The following is a 13,259-nucleotide window of genomic DNA, read 5'->3' as shown; positions in this document are numbered from 1 at the left end:
GTATCAAGGAATAAGATGGAAGAAGATTGGAAAAGTGGAAGAAGGTGTTGATAGGAAGGTTTTTGAATTGCAGAGATTTTATATTTGATCCTAGAGACACTGGAGAACAACCACTGAAGTTTATTAAATAGGGGATGACATAATTGGATTTGTACTTTAAAAAAAAACTCATGTTAGGAGCTGAATGGAAGATGGATTGGAATGGAGAGAGCAAGGAGACCCAAAATAGTCCAGATGTGAGGTGATGGGGGTCTGTACTAGAGAAATGGTAGTCTCAGAAGAGAGAAGGGGGCGTATTTAAGAGATGATGTATAGGTGAAATTGGCAATTGCTTGGATATTGAACACTCTATCAGTGTGGAATAGAAAGATGGAGGAGTGAGGAATCCAGAATGACTCCCAGCTTGTGAGCCTGAGGGAGGATCCTGTACAGTAATGGGGAAGGTAGGACTAGGGGTAGCTTAGGGGGAAAGTTAATGAGTTCTCTTTTGGATATGTTGTTAACCTAACCTTTAAGATTTGCAAAACATTTTACATGTTTCCTCATATGATCCTCACAACATCGTGGTAAAACTACTATCACCTCCACTTTACAAATGGGGAAACTGAGGTAAAACAGGGGAAGTGAACTGCATGATACAGTTAATATCTAAGGCAGTATTTTAACTCCTAATCCAACATTCTATTCCCTCTGGCATCTTTTCTCCTCCCGAATTCTCATTTATGTGAGCAATATATGGAAGCACATTCACAAGAAAGATTTCCAATTGATTAAGGGTTTATTCAGAAAGTTACAAAATGTGAAGACAGGAACATTCTCCCAGCAAAGGCTGATAGCTATCAATGGACTGTGCGCACTCTGTCTTCTTGACAGCAGACTCTATCTCCTCCATGCTTAGTATCCTCCACCTTTCTTTTTTTTTTTTTTTTCCCATTTCTAACGACAGTTGTGATGATCAAGCTTTTACCATAAAATGGCTTTTTGCACATTTCCAATTCATTAGAGGGCCAGATTGATTCAGCCATTATTTTTAATTTCTCATACTTGTGAAATGATTTCCCTCATTTTTAAAAATGCTGCTACTAAATTGCATAAAACTCAACTTAAAGATCTATAATGAATATTTCTGGGATTTCAAACTCTTCTCTTGGGTCCCCTGATTTTAATTACTTTCTGTGCCTTTGGGAGATATGGAAGACCCATGAGTAAGGTGGGATCTGCCAAGAATAATTATGTTCCCCTTGACACACTGCAAACACAAAAGGATTACATGGCTTCCACCGAAGTTCCTGGCTATCCTGAATATAAATTACAAGAACCTAAAGCACACTATTTTAGTGTTGGTTATACATGGTTAATATGATGGTCTTGTGCCATATACTTTCTACCATGATGGGACCAAGTTTAATTGAGACACTTTTCTATCCAAGCCATTTCAAAAAGAGTGTATTATAAGGGATGGCCAAGTAGCTCAGTGGATATAGCACTAGCTCTGGAGTCAGGAACCTGAGTTCAAATTTGACCTCACATACTTGTTAGCAATATGACCCCAGGCAAGTCACTTAATCCTGATGCCCTCAAAAAAGAAAAAAAAAAAGTGGAATATTAGAATTTAAGTTCTATAAAGATAAGGATTACTTCATTTTTACCCTTATGTTCATTAAGTTAATGTAGCTGGCACATACTAGTAGATATTTATTCTTTTATTGATATGAAACATTGGAGCTGGAGTCAGAGGATATTCCATTCTGATAGAAAGTGGTTTAGAATCCCTGTGATCCAGAGCAAGTAACTGCACTTCAGCCTCCGTCTGCTCATCTGTTAAAGTGATTTCTAGGAGATGTTATAATTTTAAAAGACACTCAGGTTTTAGAAAGAGATTAGAAATACCTAATGTTAGGCATACCACTGTGTTCTTTGCAGTAGTAGAATTCATGACACCCCCCTCAGATTCTTATAATTAGACTAGGGCACTCAGTTCTCTCAAGGAGAAAGCATACTCTGATGTCAGAGAAAGCATTTTATAATGGAAAAATAATAATTCCAACTAACATTTCTATTTCTAGAAGTACCGTGCTGAGTACTTATTACAAATTACAAATATTGTCTCATGTGATATTCATAATCCCAGGAGATGGATGCTATTATTATCTCCATTTCACAGTTGAGGAAGTTGAGGCAAATAGAAATAAAGTGACTTGTATAGGGTCACACAGCTAGTAAGAGCCTGGAGTCAAATTTGAACTCAAATATTCCTGATTTCAGGTCTGGCACACTATCTACTTCTCCATCTAACTATCTGCCTGGCACATAGCAAGTGCTTAAGGACTGTTTATTGATTTGGCTTCCCTTCTCTGGGTCTCAGTTTCCTCAACTGGACAATGAGAAGCTCAAGTTGCTTCTCGTTCTTGATCTCTGAACCATTGAAAAAGGACAATTTATTCTCTCCAAGCTGATCATCATCTCCAGGAAGTCAGTTTGCCTTAAGTCTTACTACCTGCCTCAGCAGCCAGAACCTTTCAAGAGGCTGAATGTTGCCTCTGGAGATAAGCTTTACCAGAGCTGTTGGAATCATTAACTTGGAATTAGATTTAGAATTAGAATTAAATAAGATTATTGAATTGACCTACTCATTAAACAGACTGAGAAACTGAGACCCAGAGCTGACAATTGATTTGTTCAAAGTCACACAGCTGATAAAAGTCACATTTGAACTCAGATCTTTTGATTTCAAAGTAATCAATGCTTTCCACTATCTCACAGAGCCTAACTCCCTCATTTTACAGATAAAAAAACTGAGATCCAGAGAAGGGTCTCACCCAAAGTGCTAGGATTATAGCATCATAGAATTAGACCTGAATGGGATCTCAGAAGTCAGCTATTTCAACATCTCTATTTTATAGATGAGTATACTGAGGCCCTGACCAATTAAGACCTTTGCTCAAAATTATACAAGTGGAAAATGAGAAAGGTGGGATTCAAACCAGGTCTTCTGACTATCCAAAATTGCTACAACTGGACCATGGTGCCTCCTTTTTAGGCTTCTGCCTCAGTTTACTGCTTGTGCTTTTAAGTTCTAATAATTTCCTTGGAGCTCCCCTCACTATCTGCCCCAAAATGCCCCAATTTGGAAGTAGCTGCTAAAATGAGCTCCCAATTTTCAGCTCAACTTAGAAACATTGTTATTGCCAATTTGGCTGAGTTTTAACTGCCTGCTACTGTTGTGCGGTTGTTATTGCTTTTTTAAAAAAAATCCTTAAATCTTGCCAGTTGACAATTATCTTTGACTCCACTGAATCACTGGAGCTGTTATTTATATCTGCTCTATATGTTCTCCAATTTTTTTCCCTTTCTGCCATTTTGAAAAATTGACATCTCTGGGAACAACTATTAAGTTGATTTAAAGAGCAAAATAATTAATTTCCTATGTTCTCCTAGGAGCCCTTGTTGCCAATAAACTCACTGCAAATAGGCATAGAATGAAGTAAGTGGCAGGAACATGAGGTTACTCAACTGCCCACCAGTGAGATCTGAAGAAAAGCATAAAATTCAAGGTTATTGCTATTAGTTTGCTTGTTTCAGTCATGTCTGACTCTTGGTGACCCCATTTGGGTTTTCTTAGCAAAGACACTGGAGGGTTTGCCATTTCCTTCTTCAGCTCATTTTATAGATGAGGAAATTGAGGCAAGACAGAGTAAAGTGACTTGCCCAAGATCACACAGCTGTCTGTGTCTTCCTTGACTTCAAGCCTGGCATTCTATCCAATGGACCACTCAGCTGCCCTAATTCAAAACTGGGGATTTGATTGTGTTTCTCTAACCTTGGTCTTGGTGGATGATTTCTGGAGGCTTATGTCCTGTTTGGAGGGGACTATATTTTAGTAAAAAGGACACTGAAGAACTGGAGTTTTTCCTCCTCCTCCTCCTCCTCCTCCTCCTCCTCCTCCTCCTCCTCCTCCTCCTCCTCCTCCTCCTCCTCCTCCTCCTCCTCCTCCTCCTCCTCCTCCTTCTCCTCCTCCTCCTCCTCTTCCTTCTTCTCCTCCTTCTCCTCCTTCTCCTCCTCCTCCTCCTTCTCTTCTTCCTTCTCCTCCTCCTTCTCCTCCTCCTCTTCCCTTGTCTTCTTCCTCCTCCTCTTTCTTCATCTCTTTCTCCCAACAATGAGAGCCATCCACAAATCAGACAACTACGGGCTCTTCCTCTCTGAGCCAAAGTTGGATGACGACTTGTGGAGAATACTTAAGAAAGGAATCTTGTTCAGCTGTGGGTTGGTCTCAGTGGCCTTTGAGATCCTTCCCAGTTCTAAAATGCTGGGATTCTCTTTTTTGAATGTTGCAAGTTGAAATGGAAAACCACTGAAATTCAAGCCTATCTTTCCATTCATTAAGTTTCTTGGCTATATCCATCACTAATTATCCCTCAGTCACATAGAAGGAAACATCCAGCCAAAGACTCAGCATGTGCTATGTACAAGTCAATCTTGCTCATGAATTCTTTCTAAATGCTAAGGACTTCCAAGGGGCAGGTGCTCAGGGGTGTTCCAAGATAATCTTCTTTGAAGGGGGACTTCTTGAATCTTTCTTGGAAGCAATTACAAGGCTTCTTATAAAAGTGTTTTCGGGCCAGATGACCAGAATAAATGAAAGGTACTGTGATAAACCATAACAGAGGATGAGACTTTTCAGTTTTTCAACCTATAAAATAGGCAAAATGCTCCTGTTTACCTGCCCAAAAGGTCATGTGAATCCTAATCATATGGAGTGAGCCATTTTAGTTAAAATCTTAGGAATATATATGTATATATGTATGTATCTATCTTTCTATCTATAGACATATACATGCATGTATACGTTTGTGTGTATTGTATATATGTATGTGTGTATATATGTGTACACATGTATTTGTGTATATACATTGTGTATGTGTCTATATACATATAGACATTCATATATTGCTATGTAAATATATATATATATATATATATTTAATTTTATTGGGCAGTATTCATACATGAGGAAAGTCATTTTACTAGTATACACACACATATCATATATATATGCCTATGTATACATACATACACACACAGAGAGAGAGAGAGAGAGAGAGAGAGAGAGAGAGAGAGAGAGAGAGAGAGAGAGAGAGAGAGAAGAGCATTCCAGTCTTCTCATTTCACAAATGAGGAAATTAAGGCCCCAGAAAGTGAAATGACTCAGCTTAGCCAAGGTCACACAGAAAGTATCGGATCACTCAATAAACATCTATTAAGCACTGACTATGTAGCAGGCACTGTGCATAAAATACAAAATGAAGAATTTCACCCAAAACGTGCTAATTTGGAGGAAACCAGCTGGGCTGGTTGATCCAGATATCCTCCAGCTGGTGAGCACTTAGTTACCAGTGGTCCTCAAACTTTTTAAATAGGGGCCAGTTCCCTGTCCCTCAGACTGTTGGAGGGCCGGACTAGAGTAAAAACAAAAACTCACACTCTGTCTCGGCCCCTCAGCCCATTTGCTATAACCGGGCGGGTCGCATAGATGTCCTCAGCCTTGGCATCTGGCCCTCGGGTTGTACTTTGAGAACCCCTGAGTTACACGCTCCCAATTCCAGCCCACAGTGGTCTGCATCAGACCTCTAGAATGAGGCTTTAGATTTTTGCCAAGATTTAAAAGGATTGTGGTTGCTGGGGAGCAAAGTTCACATGTGGTTTTTCTAAAAGTCAGAAAGGAGTTAGAAGCTACAGTGAAAATGATGATGGAACTTTAGGTCATGGGACTAGACTTCAAATCCCAGCTTTGCCATTTGTTCCATGTATGACCTTAGACAAGTCACATAACTTTGCAGTTACCTCGTCACTTGGGATAGATAGCCTCTGAGGTCCTTTATAGTTCTAAATCTATATTCCTACCAACCCATCTCAAGACCCTGGAAATGATTAGAAAGTAATAAGTAGACTAGGTGTGAGTGTTTCTTCCCTTATGGATTTCCATTCTACATGCTTCTATTCTTTCTCCATCCCCACTCCCAGGCGCAGCAAAATCCCAAGGGTCACTCTTACCCTCATCTCTGTCAGGTACCCCCTCTTCTCTCCTATCTCCCCAAGAGCCTCAAAATCAGCACAAAACATCATCCATCAGTCTTGAGAAGATGTAATGATATCAAGGGAGGTCTTGTGACATAGGAAAAATCTAAGAAAGTTGGAAATAAAGTCAGGAGACAGCTTGATAGATAATATGTATACTTAGTATAGTGGGATGATATTGATCTTTTGATATTGAATAATTAACCTGGTTTTCTTCCTTTTTTCCCCTCTCAAAAAGGCTCAGGTTGAAGCCAAGAAAGAGCATGAAGGGGCAGTGCAACTGCTAGAGGTGAGTGATTGTGAACCCTGTTTCTCTTCCTTTTTTTCCTGGAGTCACTCAATGGTGCATAGATTAGTTCTTCCAAGGTCTTTGTTTCCATTGCCATATATACTCTATAGCCCCTTTCCCACCATTTTGGTCCTCTTTAAATATGAAGGAATAACACTCATGGCTCCACCTCAAGCCAGCTAAATAGAACTGAACCCTCTTCTTTGGGAATCTCTTAAACATGGTTGCATGGATATTGTTAGGGGTTTTTTTCTTGTGATAGTAAATGCATTCCCACCAACGAAGTCCAATAAGTCATGATGAGGTACGACATGTCACAAAGGTGGGCAGTTGACAAAGACACAGCCTTTTGCTGTAGTCCCACCGTTGGGAGAACTTTCTAGTGAGTTTTCTCTCCAAACATTCAAGCTCTTTCTTTGGGTTATATTCTTTCCTGTGAGGACGTATAAGTTTCTGAGGCCCAGGATGGAGTGAGACAGGACACCTGCAGCATCCACTCTCCTCCCCATTGCTCCTTCATCCATAATGGATAGGCCATAATGAGCATCGGGAGTCCTACCTGCTTAAGACAAAGGTCATACCCTTAATGATCTGCCATCATACATAAATTCATCAAAGGTCCAGACTCCCAGAATTCAATGATCTCTGCCATAAGCTCACCCTCCCTGGTGGCTTTATTCCATTAAGAAAGGCCAAGGGGTTCTTGTCCTCCCTCTCTCCAATCTCCAGGCCCTTTGTACAGCTGCTTCTTCCCAGAGGGGCCCTTCCCTTCTGCCCCAGGGAACTTTGGAGCCATTAATGAAAACACATCTCTTAGGTTGCTTTTCCAAGTCTATTCCTCCCCCAGGAGCAGATTTCATCATTCTTCTCCTACATATTAAAATTGATTTTTAAGCACTTATTAGATAATGACTCCCTAGTAGGAAGCCCATGATGAATTATAAGGGGGACTCGGGGCGGAAGCAACACCTGGGGAAATAAGGAAGCCTCCAAATAGCCATTTATCTCCCTGAAAAATCGCTGGGCTCCAGTTTGCTGAATGCTGCCCCACCCCCCTGCCTTGTATCAGGCAACCTCCATCTGCAATAGTCTTAGAGATGGACACTCTCTGTTGCTTTTCCCAGCTGTGCTGAGACCTGTTTGTTTGAAATTTTGTATTGGTTTAAATCTGCTCGCTGAGATTGAGGCAAATTGTCAGAGTTGTGTTTTGTTGTTGTGATTGTCATTTTGTGTGCTTAGTCTGGTGCATGCTTTTATAGGTAGTTTCTGTATTTATTTATTTTTTAATTGGGAAACGGGGAGGGGAAGGGGGAGAGGATATAGATGTGTTGAGAACTATTGTGTTGTGTTTTTTTCATTTTCTCATCTCATCTTTCTGTTATTGTATCTTATGGGATTTTGTTTGCTCCAGACCGCCTTGGACAGCATGCAGGTATTTTGGAGCATAATTTGCCCTCACTCCTGGTGTGTGTTTGCCCTGAGTGCCTTCCCTTGCATAGAAACCATTGTAGAGCCCCGTGATCTGGATCTGCTCAGATGGTCTTCTGCACAAGTAATGTGCTTATCCAAATAGCGGGTTGTAAGGGTTCCTTAACTGGACTGTTACTCTGCCTGATTCCAGTGGCAAAGGGGTCCTAACTCCCACATGAATAGGGGAGGCAGCAGCAACGGTAACTAAATCTAGAGACAAGATTTGGTTTCTGCCAAATCTTGGCTGTACCACTGACTATGGTACCTCAAGAAAATTACTTCTGAGCATCTATTTCTTCATCTGTAAAATAAAGAGATTGAAGGACATAACTTCTAAGATCCCTTCAAGCTCAAGATCTGTGGTTCTAGTCCTACATAACCAAATATTATCCACATTATTCCCTGAGCAGACCCAGTGAACACGGTTGGACTTTAGTGTCCAGGTTGTAACTTTCAGGCTCTGGAAATTTCCTCTCAATTCAAATGACCTGGGAAAAGAGAAGTTGGGTATCTTTCCCCTTGTCCCAGAACTAAGGGGTTCTTTATATCCCCATTGATTCTCAATGCAATTCTCATTGTAGAGAAGGGGAATACCTACTTTAGTGCAAAGAGTTTCCTCATCTGCAGTTCCCTATTCCAACATAATTTAGAATCCTCCTAGGTGCTGAGCCCGGAGTATACCAAGACAAACCAAAAAAAAATTCCTTGCTGGAATTGGGACTGGAGGCAGAAGGAAATGGTTCTAGAAGGTAGAGTGAAGGTACATTTATACAGATAAATATATATGAAATAGTTTTAAGAAGGAGAGAGCAACTAAGAGCCAGAGGGATCAAGAAAGACTTTCTGGAGGAGATGGCAACTAAATTGAAGGAAACTAGGGATTCTACAAGGGGGAGGTAGGAAGGGACAGCATTCTATGCATAAGACATGCAAAAGATCTAGAAGTAGACGCGGGGATGCAATAGAAGACCTGGAAATAGCCAAGAGACCAGCTTGGCTGGAAAGGAGAGTGTTTGAAGGGAAGTTTTATAAAATAAAATTAAACAACAGCCCATTGGAAACATAGGACTAAACCTTAGGAGAAAGACAGAAGTCAATGCAGAAAGGTTTGTTGAAACACTGGGAATGATGCTTTCTGAAGGAGTATGCTCAAGGATTCTTAACCTGGGTCTGTAGATTTCCCCAAGAGATTTGAGGATAGATGCCAAGGAAGTTTTGAACATGGATTGTTTTCACTTACGGCTAACTGAAATAAAGCATTTCTTTTCATTAGGAATTGAGGCAAGAAGCTCAATTCATTCCTGGGCTGCCAAAGGGGGGGCCCATGACACAAACAAAGGTTAATTAGTCCTAGTTCAGATCAGTAAAACAAGGACAGTAATGAAATATTGGGTTGATTTATGACCTAAGGCTTAAAATAAAGAATAAGATGGAAAGGTAATGGGAACCCAACTATAGGTTTTACATTAAGAGCTGAAGATTATTTTTATTTTTTGAGAGGTAATAAGAAACTATAGATCTTTTTTCAATATGTGAATAACACAGTCAGATCTATGTTTTCAGATTTATAGCTAAGTATAGGATAAATTGGAGATGGGAAAGACTGGAGGCAGACAGACCAACTTAAGAGTCAGTTCCAGTAATCCAGGTGACAAGTATGAAGGGCCTGAACCAGGCTTTATGAAAGGAAAGAAGGAAGTAGAATTGACAAGATTTGGCAGCTGGTTGGATATGAAAGATAAAAGGGAGGATTTTAGGATTAATTAATCAACGAGCACCATGTGTGTTAGGATTAGGGATGCAAAGAGAAAAAAAAATGAAACAGTATCCCAAGTAGAATCTCTTTTCCAAGGGATACAAGGACAAAAATAGGCCTGTTCTCATGGTGTTTATATCCTATCATTCAATTTTTCAATCAACAAGCATTCAATAATATCCTTTGTTTTTCAGGCAGTGTACTAGATGGCAGGGATATAAGAAAAAAAGAAAGAGAGAAAAGAAAGAAGAAAAGAAGAAAGGAAAAAAGGAAGGAAGGAAGGGAAGGAGGGAGGAAGAAAGAAAAGAAGGAAGGCAGGCAGGAAGGAAACAATACCTATTTTCAAAGAACTTACGTTCTATCAAGGGGCTAACTATCAAACCTAGGGAACTGGAAGAATGATGGTATCCACAATTTTTAAAAAAGGAAACTTAAAAGAGAAAAAGGTTTAGGAGAATTATAGCGAACTCCCTTTAGGACAAGTTAAATCAAAGATGTCTTTGATATATCCAAACTGAAATATCTGAATCTTGGTAGAGACAAATTGGCGAAATATGTAGATTTGGAGGTTATCTGCATAGAAATTATTCCCAGCTCTGTTTTTAGTTCAATTGTCAATAGTCAAGCTACTGGAATGGAGAGTTGGAAAAAATATTCATTCCAAATATGTAAATGTGCTTTGCAAACCTTAAAGTACTATACAAATGTTAGCTATTATTGCTAATTTAGTACCCCCAGGAAAATTCTTTGGTGTCTTAGGAATGATTCTTATTAGCCCTAGGAAAGATTTTATCAGGAGGTAAAGATCTGGATTGAAGATTGGGGGTAGGACAAAGGGCAAAGTTAGCCCTAAATTTAGTTGAGAAGATATTTTCAAGATTTCTCTCTTAGATTGTCAGTTTAGTATGGAAGGCTGATAAGGGTCAGAAGTGATCAGTCTGGCTTTCTTTCTTGGATATGGGCATCCCTTGGAGGAGAAACTTCAGCACTGTCCTAAAAAAAAAGAATAGTGAAAGAAAATATGACTCTAAAATCCTAATCTGCCCAAGTAGTTAAAAGATAGCAAAGGTAAAGACCAGCTGGGAGATCCATGTGGCTTGAAAATTTTGATTTCCCAAATAAGGATCAATGGGAAGTTGGGGGTTTTTTTCTGTCCACATCAGAGAGACCAAAAGGAGAGGTGGTAAAGTCATTCCATCTCTAACAGATTCTTTTCCTATAACAGAGAAAGGTGTTTTCTTGAAGTTTGGGAACTCAGATTTAGGTTGATCAGCAGAACTGGTATTTGGAGATGAGTCTGGCACTTAAGATGCCCTAAGAAAGACACAAAAAAAGGAAGGAAAGAAGGAAGGAAGGAAGGAAGGAAGGAAGGAAGGAAGGAAGGAAGGAAGGAAGGAAGGAAGGAAGGAAGGAAGGAAGGAAGGAGGGAAGGAAGGAAGGAAGGAAGGAAGGAAGGAAGGAAGGAAGGAAGGAAGGAAGGAAGGAAGGAAGGAGGGAAGGAAGGAAGAGAGGAAGAGAGGGGGGGAGGGAGGGAGGGAGGGAGGAAGGAAGGAAGGAAGAGAGGGAGGGAGGGAGGGAGGGAGGGAGGAAGGAAGGAAGGAAGAGAGGGAGGGAGGGAGGGAGGGAGGGAGGAAGGAAGGAAGGAAGGAAGGGAGGGAGGGAAGGAGGGAGGGAAAAAAAGAAGGAAGGAAGACAGGCAGACAGGAAGGAACCAAAATGATTTTAGTAAGTGTCAGGTACTATTCAAGGTGCTAGGGATGCAAAACAAACATGAAGTCATCTCTGCCCATAAGGAGTTTTCAATCTATGTGCTCTGTGTATATCTTTCCTGCTACTATTTAGTAAGGTAGTTGTGATGACCCAAATCCATCTGATCTCCTAAGGAAATCATCTTTGCATCCCCAGTGCCTTTAAGTTAAAGGATTTCCCAAAGAGACTCATTCCTTCCCCAAGCATAAGGCTAATCCAGCAGTCAGAGGATCAGATGTACGACTTAACTATATTATCTTGACAAAGTCACTTGACCTCAGTTTCCTTAGCTGTAAAATACCACTCTGAGTTTCAAAGAGCTTTAATATTAGAGAAGGGGAATATAATTGAAGGATGTGGAATCTGGGTTCAAGTCTCGACTGCCACTAACTTCCTGTGTGACTTTGGACAAATTACTTCTCTTCATCTATAAAATGAGGAGATTTCACCGCCTTCCGGTTCAACTGTTGTTGGTTCTGAAATTACACATGAGTGAAATGAGCTGACTTGCCCAGGATCACACAGCTGATCAGTCCTGAAGTTAGCATTTGCACCCAGTCTCTCTAACTTGAAAGTTACTGCTCTTTGCAACAGCTGTTCATCTGTGTGATGGACTCCCCCATGGTTATAGTGACACCTTTGGAGCTCTTTTCAGGATAATGTTTTTAAGGCTACATTATTTCTCCTTTCTGGGTCCCAGTTTCTTTATCTGTATAATGAAAAGGTTATACTGGATCTCAGTTTCCTCATCTGTAAAATAAACTTGATGGCTACTGAGGTTCCTTCTAGATTTATGACTTTATGATCCTATGGGACTATGATTACATGGTATGCAAGGCTCATTCCAATTTCAAGTATTCGTAGATTAACTCATGAACTGATTAATGACTCAACCTAGTTTGTTGGCCTGCAATTTTAACACAAACACACATGCATATTTAATTTCAAACACTTTTTCATTCTTTAACTGGAACCAATGACTACTGAGAACAGAGGACTTTAGCTTAAAGTTAACCAACTAGTTTTTATTGAGAGGGCCTACTATGTGCCGGGCACTGTGCTAAGCACTGAGAATTTAAAAAAGCTAAAAATAAAACAAAACAATCTGTTCTTGCTCTCAAAGAGCTCATAGTAGTCTAATGGAATAAATTAAATATAAGGAATAAATATTTAGGGTTGTCACTGAATTAGAAACTAACAAACGACAGTAATAATAATGAGCCCATAATTCATGGATTTACTAATTAACCCTAATTAATGACTTCGCTAATGCCATGAATTTATTAATTGACCTTTTTTCCTTGCTGACATACTCAAATATTCCGATTTTACTAACTATGCAATTTACATATCTGTATTCAGACAAAGAGACGGATATATGGGTCCCTGCAGAGTTTAATCTTTAAGTCCTCCTGTGATAAAGAAAACCAGTTAGTTTGACAAATAAAAAACCAAGTAACGGAATCTTCGAAATCATGTTTTTGCATTTTGTTTTACTCATCTTTATAAATACCCACATCCACATTTGCAAGTTTCTGCTGTTGGTTCCAATTATAGCTCATTTGCTGATGACGGTGATATTGTCACCCGCTGCCCCCGCTGCCTGCCGGCTTATGGCAGATGCTGAGCTGGGGTTCTGTACTCCTTACCAAGTTGCAGGTGGCTTAGAATTAGGAGACAAGTGTAAACAGTGATTTATAAATGCAGCAGAGGGTTAATGCAGAGTCATGGTCCCATCCCATCCAGCAGAGAAGCTGAACTATGGAAATGACAAACCCTCTGAATGCTCAAAATAAATATTGATGTGCAAATAAACCCGTCTGGTGCAGAATAGCACGGTTTACAAAAAGGGAGGAAGCAGGAGGCTCAGTTGCACATAATTTTCCTTCTCTGTTATGGACCACTTCTTTATTCCTTTCC

At 40.0% G+C, this 13,259-nt stretch overlaps 1 protein-coding gene across 8 annotated transcripts in view; it reads left to right on the top strand.

Moving 5' to 3' along the window:
• Positions 1 to 13,259, top strand: part of RIMBP2 (RIMS binding protein 2) — a 427,034-nt gene that overhangs the window by 320,872 nt on the left and 92,903 nt on the right. For all 8 annotated transcript variants that reach the window (XM_074299584.1, XM_074299613.1, XM_074299602.1 and 5 more), the window contains exon 6: positions 6,314 to 6,364. In XM_074299584.1, the coding sequence (XP_074155685.1) occupies positions 6,314 to 6,364 (51 nt within the window). The remainder of the gene's footprint in view (positions 1 to 6,313; positions 6,365 to 13,259) is intronic.

Source organism: Sminthopsis crassicaudata, chromosome 1 (genome assembly GCF_048593235.1).
Source record: "Sminthopsis crassicaudata isolate SCR6 chromosome 1, ASM4859323v1, whole genome shotgun sequence".
NCBI classification, from domain to species: domain Eukaryota; kingdom Metazoa; phylum Chordata; class Mammalia; order Dasyuromorphia; family Dasyuridae; genus Sminthopsis; species Sminthopsis crassicaudata.
This window is presented reverse-complemented; position numbering and strand designations above follow the sequence as displayed.